A 22,667-nucleotide genomic window follows, 5' to 3' on the forward strand; every position below is an offset into this window, starting at 1 on the left:
CTAGTTCACAACAGCTAGGAAAGCTTTACACACATCATTCAGGTGCCCGAACCATTACACAGGTTGGCATGGTCATGACCAGGTGGAGTTCACCAGGAAAGAGGCGGACATGAAGCCAGATCTGAAAACCCCCCAATTCCACAAACTGACCCTCCTCAGGTCACAGGTCCAGGTGCTGCTAAGACGATGGAAGCTGCTGGTGGGAGAGGGTGCAACAGGGAGACTGGGAAGGGACCCAGCCCCTCGCACCAACACTGAAGAAGGTGCTTAGGGCCAGACCTGAGGGTGCTGGTGGGAGACAGAACTATGGTCCACCACTCTCCAGGCTACCAGTGCCCAGGGCCTGCTGAAGGCCCACACTCTGGGACTGAGAGCTAGGAAGACACTGACAGGGAAAAGACACCAGTTTAGTCTCCCCCACTCCTAAATGGCGTACCATCAGAAAATAATAATTTTTTTCCGAGTTATAGGTACCACACAAATACTTAGGTGTAGAGGTTCAATTAATTAGATAATGGTCTTAGCACTAAACTGGGCTTCTTTCCTAAGAACCTGTTTTAAAAGCACCTGCTGAATAAAACATATATGTTCCTTTGGGATATTCTTAGTTTTCGAAACTTCTTGAAGTACCCCTAAATTATGGAAAGGGCGATCAGGGCCAAGATACACAGGGGCTGGCGGGAACTGCAGTACGTACATGAACCCCGCAGCCACACACCTGGCCAGGCTGTGCTCACTGTAGGGGACCAACACAGGTGGGGCAGGGAGACAGCGGAGGCCAGCACCACACAGGGAGAGCTGGATCTAAACAATGCCCGAGGAAATGGGGTTCTGGCTAATAGAGTAAGTGTGTCCATTAGAAATTCACACACTGGCCTTCTGTTTCCCTGGGGCTGTGAGTGGTGCCAGGCACACAGAAAGTGCTCACTAAATATGAAAAAAGCTTAGATGTGCAATAAAAGGCAATGGCCAGGCTGACGTTCTTTCTGTGATTTCAGATCCAGGGTCAACAGAACCACAACAAGACTATTTCTCTGGGGACAAGTGTCAAAGGGAAGATATGACAAACGGAGAGTTACCAGGGAGGTAGTATGAGGTAGTAAGAAGGGGGTTAGCTTGGAGCCGGGAGGAATGAGTTTTAATTCCATTTATGCTGGTCATCTTAAGCAAGGCACTTCAACTTTCCAAGTGCCAATACTCTCATCTGCAAAAGAGAATGAAACTAACTAGCTCCTAGGGTTGTTGCAAGAGCTAATGGAAAAGAAAATCTGTGATTAGTACAGTGCCTGGCACGTAGTCAAAAGGGTTCACTTAGAAGAATTTTAAAGGGGTACGTGGGAGAATCGGGGACTTCCCATATAAGTACAGTATAAATCTAAATAAAGGCGCTCTACACGCTTGGTCTGTGGATGCTGCCAGCATACCTCTTTGGTAGTCTTGGAGCTAAATACTTACAAACTCCACAAGCAGTGCCCCTAACTATTATACAATCAGGGCTTATTTTTACCCATTCAAGCATCCTCATCCATCAGATTTGGCTCAAACTATCTTTTCGGCTCTTCATGAAGATTCTCAAACTTCCTCAGTGGGATATTCTTAACAATGTGTTTCTGGCCCTTGTGACAGTGTGCACACAAGGATTCTGACAATAGTTTGAGACAGGGCACCCAATAAACACGACCTCGTCCCCAAGGTGAGCACGTTGAAGGGGTTAAGATCTCTTTGTATGTGTAACTCCTGGATACATCTCCCTAGCCTGAAGCCGAAGCCTCCCCTCCTCTGACACTGCACCATGATGACATACTTGCATGTCCCTCGTTCCTACCTAGGATGTGCCCTTGGGCAAGTTACTCCTCCATCTACCTGATAGGCCATTCTGTAAAATGGGGATACTACTGACTTCCCAGGCTTGCTGTTGGAATTACATATCACCTCTATAAAGGTCTTATTTTAGACCTATATGCTACCCATAAGAGTTACCAAAAAACATGAATTAAACTCAAGTTACGAAAATCTGGAAGAAAAATGGGGCCTCTGTGCTAAAAGAAATCACACTGAAGTATTTACATTAGAGAACAAGATTTAGTTAAGCCTTCCCTATTTATCATTTATAAAGGAAAACAATCAATATACATTAACTGAGCAAAGAAAACAAAAACTTACATTTTTCTTATACAGAATTATCACAACATTATTGACCGAGAAAGCTAGAAATGAATATTACCTGACTCTGAACTAAATATTGCTGGGTTTGTCTCATTTTCATAGAAGATGGCATTCTAGAGTATTGGACAGCTTTTATCTTTTAGCTGCTGAATGGGTTTGAGAAGCATTAAGCTTCCATCTTTAAAAAATTAAGAAGAACGTGGTTTGCCAAGGTACATGACAGGCCACATCTCGATTTGTCAAGAGACAGGCGTCAGAAACCTCAGGCTACAACAGCCTTTGCATTCTGCCTCTCATCAAAAAGATAATAAAAAGCCACTACTGTGGAAATAAAAGGCAACAATTACAAAACTTGAAAATTCTGAAATCGAAGAGGCCCAAAGGCTTGGCTAAAACTGATGTCTGTTCAGCTACTTTGTCCCCAGAGAACGTGCACATAACTAACTGGTCAGGCTCCCGGTGGTCACATGTGATATATAATGCAACCCCCCGACCAAAAGAGGTTTCTACCATCCATCAAAGAAGTTCAGAACTCAGTTAAGAATCAAATGTTTGTTCTGAAAAAGTTTTTAAAGTCTAAGTAATACATGTTTATAGCCTTAAACCCAAAACAAAAAGTAATGAAAGGCCGAGGAACTAGTATAAATGACCCATGGACATGGAAAAATGGGGTAACGGGGTGGGGATGAACTGTGGGAGAAGGGGTGGATGGAATGGGGGGAGCAATAGGGGGAAAAGTGAAATAACTGTAATAGAAAAAACAAGTAAATTAAAAAAAAATAGATGGGGATGTTAAGAATAGTAAAGTAAATGGAGAAGCCAAAGAACTTATATGCATGACTCATAGATGTGAACGAAGTGGGGGTGGGGGTGGGGATTGCTGGAGGGAAGGGAGGTATCCAGCAGTGAGCTGCAAAGGGGAAAAATTGGCACAACCTTAATAGTATAATCAATAAAATATACTTAAAAAAAATTTTTTTTTTAAGTATGAAAGGCTTATACCGAAAAAGCAGCAGTCCATCCTATGATACTCCTTCCCCTTAATTCACAGTAATCACATTCAATGTTGATCTCTTTAATTCTAAGTAATTGTTTCCTTTTTAAAAAAGATTTTTATTTATTTTTAGAGAGAGGGGAAAGAAGGGAGGGAGTACAAGGGAGAGAAACATCAATTGGCCTCTCCTATGCACCCCGACTATGGACCAAACCCACAACCCAGGCACATGCCCTGACCGGGTGTCAAACTGGCTACCATTCGCTTTGCGGGACGATGCTCAACCAACTGAGCTGCATCAGTCAGGGCTAAGTGACTATTTCTTGATTTTAAATTTTAAACATTAATATCTGACTTCCCATTATAGATACTATTATAAACATATACATACACTAAATGCCAGACTCTAAGAACTTTGCAAATATTAACTCATTTTAATTTTATTTGACCTGAGGTCACCAGTGATCCAAACAAAAGTTGTCTCAGTGAAGAGGTAGGGGCTAAATCCAGAGAATACTGACGACCGAATGGGAGAGAAATTAGACAATGAATAGAAATAACTCTCTAGAGCAGTGGTTCTCAGCCTTCCTAACGCCACGACCCTTTAATACAGTTCCTTATGTTGTGGTAACCCCCAACCATAAAATTATTTTCGTTGCTACTTCATAACTGTAATTTTGCTACTGTTATGAATTGTAATGTAAATATCTGATATGCAGAATGTATTTTCATTGTTACAAATTGAACATAATTAAAGCATAGTGATTAATCACAAAAACAATATGTAATTATATATATTTTTTCTTATGGTCTTAGGCAACCCCTGTGAAGGGGTCATTCGACGCTCAAAGAGGTCACGACCCACAGGTTCAGAACTGCTGCTCTAGAGGAATTCTACCCTAAAAGGGAAAACAGAAATGGCGTAAAGCAGATATGGGTCAAGGAAGTTTTGTTAAGTTTGGGAGACACTATACCATGTTAGCAAGCTCACATGAATGCACCAATAAAGAAACCATAATGATGCAGGAGAGACAAGCTCACTGCTAGAAGAATTCCCTTAAGATAGCAAGGAGGACACTAGTGTCACCTCAACAAGGCCCTCCTTGGCCATCTATCTAAAATCGCGATCCCTGCCACCTCACTGCTCCCCATTCACTCTCCTTCTCTGCTTTATTTTACTCCTAGTATAATACTTATCATTAGGCTACTGTAAGTACTACTATAAATACTATATAATTAACTTACCTTGTTTATTCAAGGTCTTCCCTAACAGAATGTAAGCATGATAAGTCAGAGATTTTTGCCTATTTTGTTCACCGTTATATCCTCAGTCGCTACAACAGTGCCATGAAAAATACTTGGCACATGAAGTCAGGAGGACAGCAGACTGGTTGGCCCTAGAGGGGCAGATGGTTCATGCACAATGGAGAACGTGGAGTGGAAGAGGAGAGATGCAGGACGTGGACAGGTGTGGCATAGGCCCCTGCCACTCTCCTCTGAGGGCTTCCATTAGGTAAGTATAGAAATTTCAGGCTAGAAATCATTTTCCCTTAGAAGTTCAAGACAAACTTGACTTGTCTTTTGATTTCTAAATTGTCACAGCAAAATCTCATGCAATTTTGATTCTCAGCTTTTGTACAAGGACTACTTTGTCTCTAACCTTGTACTATAAAATTTCACAGTAAAAGGCCTCAGTATCTTCCTTTTTAACTTTTCAAAAATTCTGAAATATATGCGAAGGTATATATAAAAGTATGTATATCATATAAGCCACTTTCAAAGGAAAAAAATGTAAAATTCCAAAACCCAGCACCTAACTCAGTGGTTGACAAACTACAGCCTGAAGGACAAGTCTGGCCTGACACCTACTTTTGCAAATAAAGCTTTGTTGGAACACAGCCGTGGCCACTAGTGTACTGATTAAAACCTACAGGTCAGAGTCCAGAAGTTGCAGCAAAGACTCTCTGGCCTACAGAGCCATGTTTACGATTGGACCTTCTATAGAAAGGTGTCCTGATCCCTAACTAGATGAAGACAAGAAAACAATACTTTTGATGTCTCCTGTATGCCTCTTCCCACCTATACTCTTTTCATTCCCTTTGAGAAAACTACTACCTAAAATTTGTGGTAATCATCCCCCCCCCCTTATAATTAGTATGTGTCCTCAAATAATGTGCCACTCAGTTTTTCTTACTTGAACTTTATATGAATGAAACCATACCTTATGTTCTTCTGCAGGCTTGTTTCTTTTACTTGGAATTCTGTATGAGAGACTCAATCATATTGACAGTGTTCATTTTCACTGATACCGTATTCCATTGTATGACTATACCACAGTGTATCAGTTCTCTGTCGATGGTCATGTGGGCTCTTTCCAGGTTTAAAACACAAAAACAAATGCTGCTACAAACATGTATCCCACTATACATGACCAGGAAGTGTGGTCAAAATCAGCCAAAAGATGTTCACTACAGTGTTATCTACTAAAGAATTAAGCAATGAACAACTTAAATGGCAATTAAGAGAAAGATTAAGTAAATTAATATAATTTAGTAAATTAGACACATCAGTATAATAGAATATAGACATGTAAAAAATGACAATGACGGAAGCTTATGTGGAAATATGCAAAGTGTTCATAACGCATGATCAAATGGAGAACCATAACTGACTGCGAAAACTATAAGAATAAATGAAATGTGCATTGGCACTATAAAGGAATATGAATAATGAATGAAGATGACATGTTACTATCTGAGGGGATTGTGGCTGATTCCTTTTTCTAAAATTTTCTTTATTCATTCCAATACATCCTTCCATTGAAATAAAATAATTAAAAAGCCCATCTCAAGACTGTCTACTCACAGTGCTGAGTTTGCTGCAAATGATGAGTATCCGGCGTTCGTAGAGCATACTGGCATACAGATGTAACATGTTGTTTACATCCACAGCCACAAAATATTCTGTCAGATTTCTCTAGGAGAAAGAAGAAGAAGTTTGTGCCTTATTTTGTTGGTTCTTATTACAAGCAGTATCTAATAAAAGCATGAGAAACAGATAATAATCAGAAAGTATACGCTCCTCTTCCCATGTCCTATTCTTTCTACTGGGCGTGGGGGGGACCAAGTATAAATCCCATTCATGTATAAAATCATGAAGTGCAGAGTTGGAAGAGACCTTAGAGACGAAGCAGTCTGAGCAATTATACCTGTGTGGTGATTACAGTTTACAACATGAGGTCATATAAGAGCACTGTGCTGCTTTTCATAGAAGCTCCTGAAGGTAAGCAAGACATATGGAAACCAAGGCTCAGAGAGATACAGCAAGATCACAAAGTCTAATAAGCAGTGAAGATGGACTGCAGCTCAGATCTGACCCCAGATCCTAGAACCTCCCCAACGCACCTGCCACACGTCTAAGCAAAAGGAAGTACCCAAGGACCAAGATGCTCCTGGCACAGAGCCTGCTTCTGCCCAGCAGGTCTCACCCACAAAGGCCAGTGTGCTTCTCTCCTGTCACCACTGCCGGGGGCCCCTCCTCCTCGGTTTATATTTCGAGGATTTACAATTTCCAGGTATTTCACTCAAAAAGGAAAAAAAAAAAAATCAAAGGCAAGCAGCAGCAAGTTGTGACAAAGCAGTGTTTTAACTGGCTTTTGTCTGTGGCCTGGGCTTCGTTCCTTTAATTAGTGCCATAGATTGGGACTCTTCAGATTTCGGAAGAAATGTAATGTGTTTCATTTCTGCAACCCTTTCTATACCCACCTGACTTTAATAATACACATGAATATGCTAATTTCTTCAATGTTACAGCTTTTCAATGCCACACAATGTAATCCTCTGAAAATGAAGGGGGTGGGGAAGGAAGGAACACTACTGCTGGGGGTTGCAATTTGTAATAATGAAAGATCTATAACCCATAAATTCAAGTGAACCAGGTGGATTTTACATGCAAAATAGCATAAAGTACTTTTCGACAATATTATGTATGGGTTGGGAATAAAACCAGGCACTTATCTTACCATTTATTATTGTTTGATGGGAGTACCAGATTAACCATCGACCTTTACAAATAAAGCGTGAATTAATAGCTCCATACACTGCCTCCCTCCCAAGTACCAGGCACTATACCAGGTCCTGTGTACGTGTAGCCTCATGCAATCCTCACTGAAACCCACGGAGATATTACTCTTTATAATATACAGATAAAGTAAGTCTGGGAGAGATCCAGTAACTGGTGGAATCAGAATTTGGACTCAGATCCAACCCCATAGCCCATACGCTTTCCCTTACATTACACCGTCCCACTTACGCACTTTAAACATCCACAATATACAAGGTTTTACATATATTATTTCACTTAATTTTGAAACCAGTCCTTGAACAGGTACTATCATCTCTGTATACAGATGAGAGACACAGAGAAAGTGAAAGAAACTAGCCAAGGTCAGGCAGTGGGTAGATGAGGCTTCATTTGGTCTTGGGTGGGTTTGTCTCTAAACCTGCACTCTTCTTTTACACCACGAAAATAATAAGGTAAAGTTGTATTTGGGAAGAGAAAGCACAGCATAGCAACAAAGAAGGACCAAAGAAAGAGAAAAATGTTCTATTACAAATTACTACTATCCTATTTACTGAGTTATCCGATGTGCCAGACAATAGGTATGTAACCTCTGTTCTCTCTGGTCTTCTCAAAACCCCTGAGAAAGGCATTAGCATCTCTATTTTACAGACGGGAAAACTGAGGCTCAGGAAGGTTAAGGAGGCTTCTACAGGCCACCCAGCTAGAAAGGGCCAAGTTTCAAACTCAGGTCTCCTGAATCCAAAACTTGCTCTAACCACCACACCAACCTGCCTCTTAGCAAACTTGAAAAGCAAAACAAAACAAAAAAGAAATGCAGTCTGTATTAGTTGACAAGCTTCTCTGTCGCCCAGCGGACTGAGGAGCGCTGAGCTAATGATGTCAGCGTGGGGTCTGTTCGGAAGACAGTGACATGGCAGAGCTCCTCCTGCAAACAAAAATACAAGGCCCTCAGCTGAGCATTTCAGTAAAATGCTTTAACTGCTGATGAATTACATGAATTTTTCTTTTAGGAGAGGATGAAAGTAAAAAGAAAATAGAAATGAGGAGCTTAAAGAAGGCCAGAAAGCCCATTAGCACTTTTGACAGATCCAAAGATAACTCTGAAGCCACCAAAACGTGGCCTCAAGAGCCTGCCAAGAAGCTTCACGCTGGGCAGAAATATGTTACACAGCTTGCCGTCCAAATAAGGAGACAGCGTCAGAGACAAACCCTGTGCCTTATTTTGGGGGGAGAACAAAAATCCCAAGGGTACTTTTGTGGACGGGGAAGGGAACATCTATGAAATAAAAACCCCACTTGGTTGAGGCATAACCCCCAGGTCCAAGCATCATGTTGAGAGATTCAGGTGCTTGTTCCAAAAACTCTACACAGGTATGTTAAAAATATGTAACATTTAGCCAAATTCTCTCTAAACTGTCATGTACTTTTTTTGGTATTTCTCATCCCATCTGTGCTGATTACGAAGATATTTGTGTCTAAACAGAAGCTGTCTTTCTTATCTGCTTCCTCCCCTGCCTCCTTCCTTCTGGGACGCCACTGCCTAGGCGGGTGGGAGTGGGTGGGAGTGGTGACAGTCCTGGGACCCTTGCTCAGGAACACCTAGAGTGTGGGCCTTGGAAGCAGCTATAGGGGGGCACTTGTAGTTCCCACTCAGCTTCAACTCAGAAGAAAACCCCTTGGAGAGAGGGGACTCCTTCTCCATGTCGTAAAGCATGCAGCAGCTTAAACCACAACAATCCTCAACTTCTGTGACCTGCCCTACCTTTTCACACCTCCAGACCTTTACTTCTGGTATTTCCTCTGCCTAGAATGGTCTTCTTTTCCTTGAGGACACCCACTAACTTTTCAAGACCTAGCTGAAATGTCACCTCCTCCTGGAAGACTTCCTTGACTCCTCATTTTCAATCTCCCCTTTGTGCTTCCATGGCAATTTGTCTCTATCTTAAAATCATTCCGTTACAAGTATGTTTTTGTCACTAGACTGAGGTCGCTTTGGGTAAAATGGCATATCCCATCATCAAGCAGTCTGATGAAGGAATGAATCCAGGAGCGGAGAAAGCACCTGCCTGAAGACTACTGCTCTGTGAGCAGTGTGGTATAGGAGGAAATACACCAGCCTGGAAGAGGAACGGGTGGTATATTAGGAGAAACATAGCATTTGACTTCAGAAAACCTGGGTCTGATCGGATGAAGTGCTCCATTACTGAGTAATGGTGAAGGGCCCACAGAAAAAGAACTGACACCTGGCGATTCACAGTCAGATACACAGCTGGGAAGTGTGGGTAGGGCCTTTCAAATGTATCTGTGGCTACATTTATTAAAAGTATAAGGAAATAGGTAGTTTGTTCATCAGGTAATGGACAGTCAGGAGAGACTATACACAGAAGCAGGTGTTCATTTCACAGCGAGGCCAGTCCTATTTCTCAGATGAGGGGGATCAGAATGCAGGGAACGGGGAATACGAAGAGAAGGCTTCCATGCCAAGTTGTCCTGGATCGACACTGCAGCCGGAACATACTGCGAGCTTACCTTTCTAAAAGACACAAGGTATGCTACCGTCCTAGCACTTCGCTTCAGTGGGACTGAGTCTTTAACTTTGCATTTCTGTCTCTATAACCAGCTAATCAACAAACACTTATGTGTTTAGTAGTATCCTGGTGCTGAGCTTAGCAGATATGAACTAAACATGACCTCCATTTTCCAGGTGTTCAGTCTGGGGATGGAAGTGGCGTGCGACCCGGAAACCCAGCGTACAAAGTACCGTGATAGAGGCCGCACGCGTCCCAGGGCTGGCTAAGAAGGGCAGATCCGACTCTGCGGGATGGATATGGGGGGAAGGCTGGGGAAGACTTGTCAGAGGAGAAGGGATTTGGTCTGTGCCTCCCACCAGGAGTTCACTCAGCGGACAGGGGGAGAAGCATATTCCAGGCAGAAGCAAAGGCAGGGAGGAGAGGGCGGGAGCGGGGTGGCGTGCGAGGGCAGGGGAGCCGGGCCAGGTCCTGAGGGAGCTGCTGAAGGAACATGATACAACCCATTCGTGTTTCAGCAAAATCTTCCTACAAGTCTGGTGGTGGATGCACAGGAGAGGATGAGCAGGAGGCAGGGCAATCAGTTAGCAGCTACTGCCGTCATTCCGGAAAAGAATGATTGAAACAAACAAACTATGCAGATGATAGCTTTGGATATGGATGTGACAGATTTCTGTAAAGAGGAATCACAGGACTTGACAATGAATTAGATTTGGGAAACTGCCAGATTTCCAGGTTACTATGCACCACACCTGTCCACTTGCCTAAAAGTGTTTTAAAGGGCAAGTCTATTTATTTAATGAAGGATCAATCCTTCTTCTAAAGAACCATCCATCCTATCAAGCATGGTGTCCACCTAGTGTCCTGCATCATAATGCCATCATGGCTAAACCTAAATAACCACCCTCTTTATTCCCTGACAATTACTTCTGGTGTCTCCCCTGCTAGGAAAAGGAAAGCGTAGCTTAGAGGGGCTCTTTCCCAGTGCCCATGCTCAAAAGGGCTCAGTTTTTCTCAGTGTCATTGCGTTTTGGGGCTTAAGGACATTCCTTTACTATTCACGAAGTTTAAGCGTCGCTTCAGTTACATGCATTGTTCTGTCTTTCTGAGAATTTTTCCATCTTCCTAGAATTTATTACAGACCCATTCTGTAGTCTGGGTAGCAGGGACACAAAGCTGACCACTACCCAGGCTGGACAGGGCTCCACCCAAGGAAGGTCTCTGGTTAACGGGGACACAGCAGCCTGGAAGGTGAGTTTCAGAAAAGGCACGAGCAGCACAAGCTCCTTAGGTTCTTCCGGTTTTTGTTTCTCATCTCTACAAAGAAACAGTGGTGAAGGTCCCTTCTCCCTCGAACCCTCTGTGCCTCTAAATCCAGACAAAGAAAGAGGGAAGGTACCTGACAAAACCCCATCTCCCCCAGGAGAAGCCCCATTATAGCTGCTTGCTTCTAGCTGCCCCTGCTGGCTCCTGTGCCACACCAGGTGGCTGGGGACTTCAGGCTCACGGTGATCCACACCCGGGGTTAGGAAGCAGGTGGGGGTGGGGGTGGGGATGGGGAGGTGGAATGGGCCGGTACAGTGGGGCTTAGAGAAAAAGCGTCTTAGATTCAATACCTTAGGGGAATGAGATAATCCCCAAACCAAAGAACCGACTCTAAGCTGGGTACTCCTTGGAGCCTTCAGAACAGATGCTAGTCCGCCCCACGGTCTGTCATTTTATTAGTCTTTGTGACTTTCAGCTTCATACACAGTATAGATGATAAAGACTTACTGTACTTTGTCTGGAAGAGGCTTCTAAGGCAAGAGGCTTGATTTTGACAATGGGTCTTATTTCCTGAAATACCTCCCGCTCAGATTATTTTTACCATAATGTAAACCTTTAAAATCCTCAATTGACTTTTTTAAAAGAAGAATTTGGATTCCCTTAGTTCTGTGGGATTCTTAAAAGGGAATTATAAATTTGAATTCTAAAATAATCTGTCTGAGAAAGAATCCCACAAACTCACATAAGCAATCAAATCAGAAAAGTGTATTATAGGAAAGAAAGCAGGGTTTACCCCAAGGTCAACTTTTATCCCTTTGAGTGAATGGAAAAACCATTAGAATAAACAATTACCTGATAACTCTGAAGAGCAACAATGGAATTCTCTATAATCTCGGTACTTAATAATAGGTCTACTACCACTAAACTTTCATTTTTGAAAGTCACGATGAGTTCATAAATCTTTTCTATATCATGGTGCATCTTCTGACAAAGTGGAGTCTGGGCAATGTTATATGTAACTGTCCATTCTAAATGCTTTCCCTGCATCATTAACCACTTGGTATGACACTGACCAGATAATTAAGACAGGTTTGTTTAATATTCTAAATGAAGGTCTATATGCTTACCCATTAATCAAAAGTACACTTCAAATCCTGGCCGCTAAAAAAAGCCCTTCTACAACCAGTTTACAATTTAATTATTACTGCATATCTGTTCATGATCTGTGACTTTTTTTAATGAAGGTCAACTATTTAAAATTTATAAAGATTTATGTTCATTTAATTACTGCCTGTATAAAATTCACTCCTATAACTGTTATCCTGATAGAAAAACCCTGATGAGCAATTACATCGTGATAGTTCTTCAGTAAAAAAGAAAATATTTTTACAAAGAAATTGAAGAAAAAATGAGAAGTAACTTCAACAGGCATCTGAAAGTAGAAAAAGTTAATTTTCTACATTTGCTTTTTATTAATGTCTTGCAGACACTATGGCCCAAAAACCAAGTGAGATAAACTATTATTTTTCCTTCTCCTGAGGATGGTTGCATTGCTTATTTAGTCATTCCATAAATATATATTGAGCATCTAGGTACAGTGCTAATTACAGAGATGCAGTGATAAAAATATATATATACTGGTCCCACCCTGGCTGGTGTGGCTCAGTGGATTGAGTGCCGACCTGCAAACCAAAGGGTCACCAGTTCGATTCCCAGTCAGGGCACATGCCTGGATTGTGGGCCAGGTCCCTGGTTGGGAGTGCACAAGGCAGCCACACATTGATGTTTCTCTCCCTAACTTTCTCCCTCCCGTCCTCTCTCTCTAAAAATAAATAAATAAAATCTTTTTTTTTTTAAGTCTCCATCTTTAAAAAACAAACAACAACAAAAAAACTGGTCCCTGTCTTCAGAAGGGAGAGATGATATTAAATAAATATTCACATAATTAATTACACTTATGGTAAGTGATTTCCTAGAAGGTTATAAGGAGCCATGGAGCCGTAAGCCCAGGACCCAGCAGCATCTCAGTGCTGGGATCAGTCTGACCTGTGTGTAAGTCCTGGTTTTAGCATTGACTGGCTGGGTGACCAGTGAGTGGCAACTTACTTCACATCTCTAGGCTTATGTGCCCTTCATAGCTCTTCAGGAATAGCAGCCGCACCATAAGGCTGTTGTGAAGATTTCATGATATCACAAGCAGTGCCTGATCTGATCCCAGTGGGTATTAGCTCCTTGCTCTCTCTTACATGAACCTATCTCTGAAGCTGTTCAGAAGAATATGATTATCTGAAGACAGAATCAGGTTCCATATCCCAAAATCCTTTTACCTCTTTCTTTGCTTATTTCCTGAAGTTCATTATGTCCCTTAAAGGAAATAATCAATAAATGGGAACTGCCCATATGACAGGTGCTGGAGTCCTGGACTCCATTCCCTACACCATTTCCGAGCTTCAGAATTCTGGTGGCAAAGGTGCCTGAAGAGACTTTTGTGGCCAAATATATACTCCACAAAGGAAAAGCACTGGTCTTCACAACCAAGAATGTCAGCAAAACCTAGAAAACACAAGCTATACAAGTGATGCTCCCTAGCGCTCAGCCACAACTCCGATCTCAGGTATTCTAAGAAAGCTGAGGAAAGAAAGGAAAAAGAACCCTCAAAAGCAGCATCTCTGTTGCACCAGGCATTGAACTTGGAACTTCACATTTAATACTTCATTTGCTCTTCCCATTTTTCTTTATTAGGTAAGAAATCCAGGGCTCAGAGAACAGAAGTTAGTAGCCCAAGGTCCCAGAGTGGTGGAGCCCAGTGTCGGGCTGCCTCCAAAACTCATGTTCTTTCTACTATGACATAGTATGTCGTATTAACAACCCCATGGTTATTGCTTGTTTCAATTTGCAATGCAGCAATTTAATCATTTTAAATTAATCCTTGAAAAATCACCAAGAGATTAAAATGCAAATTTCAACAAGGCTAGAGCTCAGTAGTGACTCTATGTCAAAAATCACACAAATTGGTCCTACAGAAGTTCAGATACTCCTTGGAGAAAAAGCTAGTCTGCTTCATTTCATATTTTAGCTATGAAAAATCATTTCTTTTACTTTTTCCTCATGAATATCAAAAGTCAACTGTAGGGAGGCAGGGTGCGTGGGTATAATGAGAACTAAATGCTTTGGTTCCTTATAAGCCTGGGAACTCCACTCTACTTTGGAGCAGGCCTTGGGTCAGTAACTTCAGGTCCCTATATGTACAATAGGGCTCTACCTGTCACAGAGAAGCTGGAAGGCTGTAAATAGAACCATGTATTAGTTAGAGGTCTGGCAAGACTGTTTTATCATTGCTGCTTAGTAAAAAAAGGCCAGCCTTTTTACCAGTTTGCAAAGGAGGATTTGGTAGACAAGGGATCATACACAGGGAATTGGTTCATCAGTGGCAAAATCAGCAAAGAGGATGCAAAATTTTCTAAATGGTGGAGGCAGAGGAGCTAGCACATAGTGCAGACAGAAATTGGAGGTGGGGCTATGAAAAATACAGGTTTTTTTTTTCTCTCCACTATTTCTAATCTTAGTAATTGTGGGTGTTTTGGGTTTTTTTTTTTTTTTTTCTTTCTTTTGTGAGATTTTATTTATTTTTAGAGAGAGGAGAAGGGTGGGAGAAAGAGAGGGACAGAAACATCAATGTACGAGAGATTTATCAACTGGTTGCCTCTTGTACACCCCCAGCTGGAGACCTGGCCCGCAACTCAGGCATGTGTCCTGACAGGGAATTGAACCTGTGACCTTTCTATCTGCAGGCCAGCACTCAATCCACTGAGCCACACCAGCCAGGGCTCAGGAATTGCAGTTTTGAAAATTAAAAAGTTATCAGAATTTTCAGGTACCTTAAATTTTCTTGGTCCTTAAAATAAATTTTTTTAAAAAATTTAAAAAGAAAAACCTAACTTAGGCAATAATGGTTACCACAATATTATTTATAACAACAAAACATTAGAAACTATCTAAGTGTTTATTAGTAGGAGAAGCATAGTTAATACACTGTGGGCATTTTCAGTAAAATATGGTAGATATTTGTCTTTTCTCTTTCCTGATACCATGCGCCCCCTGCCCAATGAAAAGTCACAGTAAGAGAATTTTAGAAGACATAAACTCCTCCCAGAACTGGAGAAAAGCCAGCAATGAAAGAAAGATGTCAAGTTTTTGGAAGCCAGAAAGCAGATGTTACTAAAGAAATGGTTCTCAACTTGGGTCCTTTGCCCAAGGGGCCATTTGGCAATGTTGGGAGACATTTTTGGTTGTCACAGCTGGGGATGGGGTGTGTGCTCTCATCATACAGTGGGTAAAGCCCAGAGATGCTGCTAAACATCCCACAATGCATAAGGACAGTCCCATAAAACAAAAAATTCTCTGGCCCAAGCTGTTGAGAGTGCCAACTGAGGTTGAAAAACTAAAGGAGACTGACTTGGTGGCCTGGAAAAGGCTGAACACTAAAGCTGGGGCCAGGGAATAGGGCAGCAAGCATCAAGGCCAGCTCATACCAAGGAACCCCAAAAAGGTTCAGAACCTCTGAAGCCTAGGGGAAGGGTGCCAATAAAATTAAGAGTAATTTGATCCCAACATTCTCCTTTCCTGGCTCACTCAGCTAGTCAACTGGCCTTCTAGCACCCCTTGGAAGAATAAATATTTACTTTCTCGGGGAATTAAACCAGAAAGTCTTGGGGGACAACAGGTATAGCTGAAAACAGGGCCTAAAGCATTAAAGAAAAAATGCGGGGGGTGTTAAGTAAAATTATACATGCTAAATGTTGATTTACTATGACCCACCGCCCTCACTCAGCCTCCAGAACACTAGTAATTAAGCTTACACCCCCCACCAAGAGAAAACTGGCTAGTCAAAAAACAAAAACCAACAACAACACCCAAAACATTCTGATAATGATATTTAAGAACCTCCCACCCCAAAAACCCCAAGTAGCCAGGCCTCCGATACATTACCTACAATAACAAAACTTTATTAATTAAACTTGAGTACTTGATATTTATAATTTGTAGGCTCTATAGACAACTTAAAAGAATTTCCTGTTTATGACTCTATTGTACAATAGTTATGGAGAAATATACCACTTATTCCAAAATTTTTAAAAAAGTAATCAAGTATATATCCCAAAGAATTAAAAGCAGGCACTTAAACAGACCAATGTTCATAGTAGCTTTATTTACAATAGCCAAAAGGTAGAAATAACCCAAGTGTCCATTGATGGATAAGCAAAACGTAGTATGTTATATACATAAAATGGAATATTATTCAATTTATAAAAGAAGGAAATTCTGACACGTGCTACAAAATGGACAAACCACAAAGGCATTATGCAAAGTAAAACAAGCCAGACCCAGAAGGACAAATATTGCATGATTCTACTTAGAGTAGTAAAATTCATAGAGACAGAAAAAAATAGTAGTTGCCAGGGCTGGGTCCAAGGCGGGGAATGAAGGTTATTGTTCGATGGATTGTTTAATGGGTCCAGAGTTTCAGCGGGGAAAAATGAAAAGGTTCAGGAAATGGATATTGGTAATGGTTGCACAACAATGTGAATGTATTTGCACGAATGAAATATACACTTCAGGATGGTTAAAATGGTAAATTTTATGTTATGTATACTTTGCCACAACTTTAAAAAAGTAATCAAGTTCCAAAGTGGTGCTGATTCGATATTTAATTCTACATAGTACTATGTATAATCTGAATAAAACATTTTGAAAACATGCCTTAAGGCTAGGCTTGATATGTCACCCAGCTTATCAGAGTACAAATATTAACCTCTGCTCCATCTGACTCAAGTTCACTGCTCCTAAGTCTTTAAGAAGTGGGAGTGGGCATCCTCAATCCTCACTCTTATACCCAGAAATACTTTATTTTACTCTAAGTGAATATATTTAGAAATATAGTAGAAGTATAATGCTACTTGAGTAAATCTACCTTCATAAAGAAATATTTATATTAAAACATTTTATTTACAACAGCAAAAACTAAAAATCACCTAAATGCATATCAGTGAGAAAATAGCAAAGAATACATAGCAAATGGAATATTATGCAGCCAACAAAAATGATGCTTGTGAATGAAATAAAAATGCTTATTAATGGGTGATTTTAACTATGTAAAAAATACACTTAAAAAAGACGAATTGAGACATCAACATGTTATTAGGCAATTGCCTTTGAGAAATATGAATTATCATCCCTCCTTGTCTTTAGATTTTTGATACTTTTCAAATATTCTCTACTTGTTTTTGCCTTTATAATGCATTATTTTACAATGGGAAAATATATCTCCTTTCATTTTCTTTTTAAAATAAGTTAGAAAAACAAAATAGTAGAAATTTAATTTTTTTCCTCCCAAGTACTCACATTCTCAGGTATGCTGGGAAGTTCTCTGGTATCAGGCACAGTAAAATAAGAATGCTGGAAAAGAAAAGCAAAAGCTATTTATTTTTGCAAAAATATTCAATAAGCACACTATTCAGAAATCAGGTAAATGATCTGAAGATAATTTCTCATCAGATGAGGAAATAAGAGTTTCACTCATTGGAAATGCCAATGGAATATTTTCTTTGGATAATGCTGGATGAAAACTAGATACATTAAATTATCTGTTTGGTAGAAGGTGCTCTTTTCTATGACAGATGAACTACTTTGGGAGATATAAATGAACAGCTCAAAGAAGTTAAAGGCTAAATTCCCACATGATGTTTGCAGGTTTCTGAACACATGAAAGCTACAGGCTTCATAATTTATTGTTCAGTGAGGCAAGTGGACTCTAGGGACCAAATATCACTAGGTTCACTCAGCAACGGTCTCTACTGACCAAACCATTTCACTTTAGCCTCTGAGATTACATCCCTCTATAGGCTGCCGGCGAAATCTGCCCCGAAGGCCCCAGTGATGTTAAGGACAGCTCCAGCTGAAGGACAGCTTCACTGAGACCATTACAGGTGGCCAGCAGTGGAGAATTTCTCTCCACTATACATGCTCTGCAAATAAGCCTCCTGGCTTCTAGTGCAATCTCCAGCTCAGTGGAGTTGAAAACCGGACCTTTTCAAAGAACTTTCAAGGAGGCATTCCATGTATGTAACAAGCATGCGCCCCTGAGTTAAATGACAACAGGCTGAATTAATGATACCTCCTCTGTGCTACTAAAAACTCAAGAGGACAATGGCAAGCAGGAATGGAAAGAGCCTGGTGCTGGCCAATTAAAGATGGGATTGTGCAAAGGCCAGGAAAGGTCGCATGCAGAGAAGGTCGACTTAGCCATGGGCCAAGTCCAAACCTGGGCCGCCAAGTGACAGTTCAGGAAGCCCCCCTAGCCCCTCCATTCTTGGATAATCACGAAATAGTTGGTCTCTAGAAAAATGAGTTGTATAGCCTTCCTAAAATGAAAGGCACAGGGGACAATTGCAATAATGACAATGACAACAATAATACTATGAGCTGTTTGTCTAATATTCAGCAGATACTTAATACCTGTTACACTGAAAGCTTTATGCCAAGTACTTTATAATATCATCTCTAACTTCCATAACAAATTCTAATGTAGACGTTATCTGCACATTACACACGTGGAAAGGTAAGTAACTTTTTAGCGTCACACAGCTTGTAGTTGACAGAACCAATACTGAAATCAGGTCTGAATAATTAGAGCTATACCCTTTCCACTAAAACAGGCTATTTTACCTGTGCTTTTGTTATGTAAATTTTAGCCAAAACCACCTGAATTAAAATAATAACCTGAAAAGTTAAAAATATATAAATATATATAAATAAAAGGATAACTTTTAAAAACTCTCTGCAATGCATTATTCCAAAATTGATGTGGCAGTGCCAAAATATTACCCATGATGTATTACAACTGAGATTATGTTACATGAAAACTAGTCAACAATTCAATTTAATAAGAAGAATTAAAGTAGGAAAATACAAGATTAAATTTGACACCAGATACACCAACTTCTATTCCAAATGACTAGAAGGGAGTCCCAGGAAATGTTCAGCAATGGATGTCCACATGGGGATGGAGTTGCACAGGAATGGGGTGCCCAGTGCGGGGGAAAGAACAGGGACCACAGAGCCGGCCACATAACAGCTATGTGAGTTTAAGCAACTTTAATAAACAGCTCAGAACTCAGTTTCTGAGTCATAATACCTACTTCAGAACTGTTGTGAAGGATAAATGTTATATATGTGAAGTGCCTAGCATTCCATAAATGGTATTTTAATAGAAAATTATTGCTCTCAACTGCTAGTTTACATTTCTATTTTTCTCAATCACCTGTATCAGACACACAGAAATATTCTCTTGTGACTAAAGCCAAAAAAAGTCCAGGACTGCAATTTTTATCACTTCAGGCTTTCTAAGCTAGATGAGATTAGTGCTTCAGGATCAGAAATACCACATGGAGAAAGGAATTCCTTGTGAACAGGAAAGAAAAAAAAATCTGCCTTTACAGACGTAGTGAATTGTAACTAGTGAGCCAATGCAATTCTAAAACCAAGTAGTCACCAAGCTGTCCTTGGAGATTCTGTCTTGCTTCATCGCCCATGAAATGCTGGGACCAGAGGAGGTCAGAAACATTCACAGAAACCACTGGCACGAAACAGCTGCACCCTCCCAGCAGTTTCTCCTGCCCTTGCGATGGTTCGTCCTTGAGGCCTGGCAGCCACTCAGGGGAAGGAGTGGCCCGTCCTCCCCAGCAGCTGGTGACCCAGCCGGGCTATTCCACAGCTAGCTGTCGGATGTCATTACAGACTGAAGTGGTGAGATCAAGCTGCTTAGGAAAAGGGACAGAGGTAAAGGCAAGGCTGCTTAGCTGCACAGCGATGACTGGACCGGGTTTAAAGCTCATTTCTTCATTTTCCAGACAGTCTTCCTCATGTGAATTTCTGTAACCAGGTTCCTTTCCCTGTGATGTTCTATCAAAATGAGCAAAAACCCAGGGGAGAGCAATGGGGCGGAAATGGGACAACTGTAATAGAACAACAATTTGAAAAGAAAAATGAGCAAAAATCTCTACAAATTCCTTTTTTCCTTCCTGCTTTCCTCCCTTTTTTTCAACACTTGTAGCCTCATGGAAAGAACACAGGTCTGGAATCTAGCCCTGGGTGTGAAAACCCCAATCTTCTCACAACCACATAACCTTAGATGGGCTAGTATAATACCTTTTCCTCTCTATGCCTCAACTATGAAATGAAAATGCTAGCATCTATTTGTAGCTGTTTTGAACATTAGAAAGGCATACTTGGCATGAATTAGGAACTTAGTAAATAGTAGATCTATTATTAGTTATTGGTAGTAATATTCCTTTCAATTTGATCATCACACACAAAAAAACACTATATGTTCATTTTCTTTAAGAGGGAAAATATCAAGATAATAACCGATGAATACCAGTACTGAATCTGGTTCTAATGAAGCTGAAAGACACAACTTTTTAAACATTCAGACCCCACAACACAGGGGAAACAGCCCCAGTAAAATCAACAGCTGGCCAAAGGATGTCTCTCTGAGAATATTGATGAAGGTGGTGACAGGGACTGACCCAGGGAATTACAGGATTCCAGTAACTGAAATGCGGAAGCACATGTATCACTCAGATCATGGGTAAAACTAGGACTAGGACTGAAATCTTCTAATTTGTAGTTCAGAGGATTTTGTACCCTAGCAACTACAGAACATGCAGCAAGCCTATAAAAGAGTTCAAAGAAAGTTACTACTGTAGGCCAGCCAGGAACTATGCGAGGCACTCTCCATCCCTGGCCACGAGGAGCCTACAGCCCAGTGTGGGGGACAGGAAAACAGACCCTCCCAATGTGGTGTGAGTAAGCGCTGCTAAGTGTACAAGATGCTCGGGACAAAGAAGAACACCTTCGCTAGCCTTGGGGAGTGTTGGGGAGGATTTCTTGGGATTGAACCCGAGTTGAGTTCTGAAGGATGATCATGGAGTCCCGTGGTAAATAGGGGAGAAGTGGTGTTGACAGGGGGCAGCAAGAGGGGCTTCAGCAAACAGGCATGCACAGGAATTGGGCAGGGGACAAGGCATGAGGCAGGGGGTCCCAGGACAGGAGATGGTAGTGATGGGATGACAGCCAGGAAGAGAGGAGCCTAGGACATTTGGGATTCCTTGCTCATGGAATCCCAGAGAAAGAAAGAAATACAACTCCCTGGCCTGTCTTGAGCCCAGAGGTCTCAAAGTACTCAGGGGTGGGAAAGGTGCAGACGACAAAAGATGATCCTGTTCAGCTAGCCCCTTCTTACTGTTAACTGTGAAATGGTTTTTCAGTGATCGCTAATATTCTGCCCATACTTACCACACTAAGATGAACAGACACTCCTGGGTCAGGGATGGGAAGTCTGTGCAGAGTTTCGAGAAGCTCATTCCACTGACTCTCCTGAAAGAAATAAAAGGCCTCAGTAATAAAATCAAGGCTGAGCCCTTAATCAGAGACCTGCAGGGAGGTCTGGGCACACAGTAAGCTGGGGGCCCTCATGACTGAGGGGCTGGGGAAAAATAGATTTGATATTTAAGTAGGGTTGGACAAAAGATACTGCTTAGGGTTCAATATAAGAGTCAAATAGATCTTCCCATGCCAAGTCTGACATTTTTTGCTCAGTGAGACATACCATGACCGCCTCTTATGGATCATATACCATAAGCTCTGAGCAAATCTGTGTTGTCAACTCCATAGCAACAACTTTTAAATGCAAACAATCTGGGCGGGGTGGCGAATAACAGTGACACTAGAGACCTTGTCTGCATCATCATTGCCCTCAATTAATTTTATTGAGTGTTTACTGGATACACATAGCAGCAGCTTCCAATTATGGAAAGTTAAAAATGAACTACGTACAATACCATGTAATATAAGATGGAGGCCGTACATTTTATTTAGGGAAATGAATTACAAAGCAGAACAAATTATTCGGCTGAAAAGATTCACCTTTAAAATGCTCAGAAGAACATTGCTTACAGAATTATGCAAACGCCATTTCTCCCATCGTGTGGAATTCTCTGTTATTATAACAGTAATAAGCTCACATTTGTATCCTTTTTAAAAAACATCTCTATGATCCTCACAACTACCCCACTTTATAGACAGAAAACTGAGGCTCCGGAGGGTGAAAGCAACTTGGCTCAAGTCAGCCAGTTAGTAAATTGCTCAGCCAGGAGCAGAACCCTCTGCGTTTTTAATAAAAGCAGCTGTTTTTGGTAGCGAATTTAAAGGAAAGGAGAGAATGAGCTCAGATTAAAAGCCTGTTTCAATCTTAATTTTTAAAATACTCTTTCACAGGCGAGAGAAATATATGTATGCATGCACCAACATGCTTAATTTTGCTCTGAAACAATTTCAAATTTAAAGAATAACTGTAGGACAGTACAATTTTTTAAAAAATTTTCTGAACTATTTGAAAGTGAGTTGCTAACATTCTGCCCCATCTCCAGAAATGCAAAGGATATTCCCCTATATAACCACTACTGATCATCAAAATCAGGAAATTAACATTGATATAACATTACCATCTAATCCTCAGAGTCCATCGAGTTTTTTCAGCTGTGCCAATTTAGCAAAGTAATCCAGTTCAG

At 41.0% G+C, this 22,667-nt stretch overlaps 1 protein-coding gene across 4 annotated transcripts in view; it reads right to left on the minus strand.

The window, feature by feature from the left end:
• DENND1A (DENN domain containing 1A) overlaps window positions 1–22,667 on the minus strand; it is a 481,014-nt gene that overhangs the window by 226,300 nt on the left and 232,047 nt on the right. For all 4 annotated transcript variants that reach the window (XM_090274703.1, XM_090274702.1, XM_090274704.1 and 1 more), the window contains 3 exons: window positions 21,394–21,474; window positions 17,440–17,493; window positions 6,026–6,136 (listed from right to left, as the gene is read on the minus strand). In XM_090274703.1, coding sequence (XP_090130829.1) covers window positions 6,026–6,136; window positions 17,440–17,493; window positions 21,394–21,474 — 246 coding nt within the window. The remainder of the gene's footprint in view (window positions 1–6,025; window positions 6,137–17,439; window positions 17,494–21,393; window positions 21,475–22,667) is intronic.

The sequence above is a fragment of the Furipterus horrens genome, unplaced genomic scaffold (assembly GCF_987537825.1).
Source record: "Furipterus horrens unplaced genomic scaffold, mFurHor1.1.pri manual_scaffold_4, whole genome shotgun sequence".
In the NCBI taxonomy this organism is placed as follows: domain Eukaryota; kingdom Metazoa; phylum Chordata; class Mammalia; order Chiroptera; family Furipteridae; genus Furipterus; species Furipterus horrens.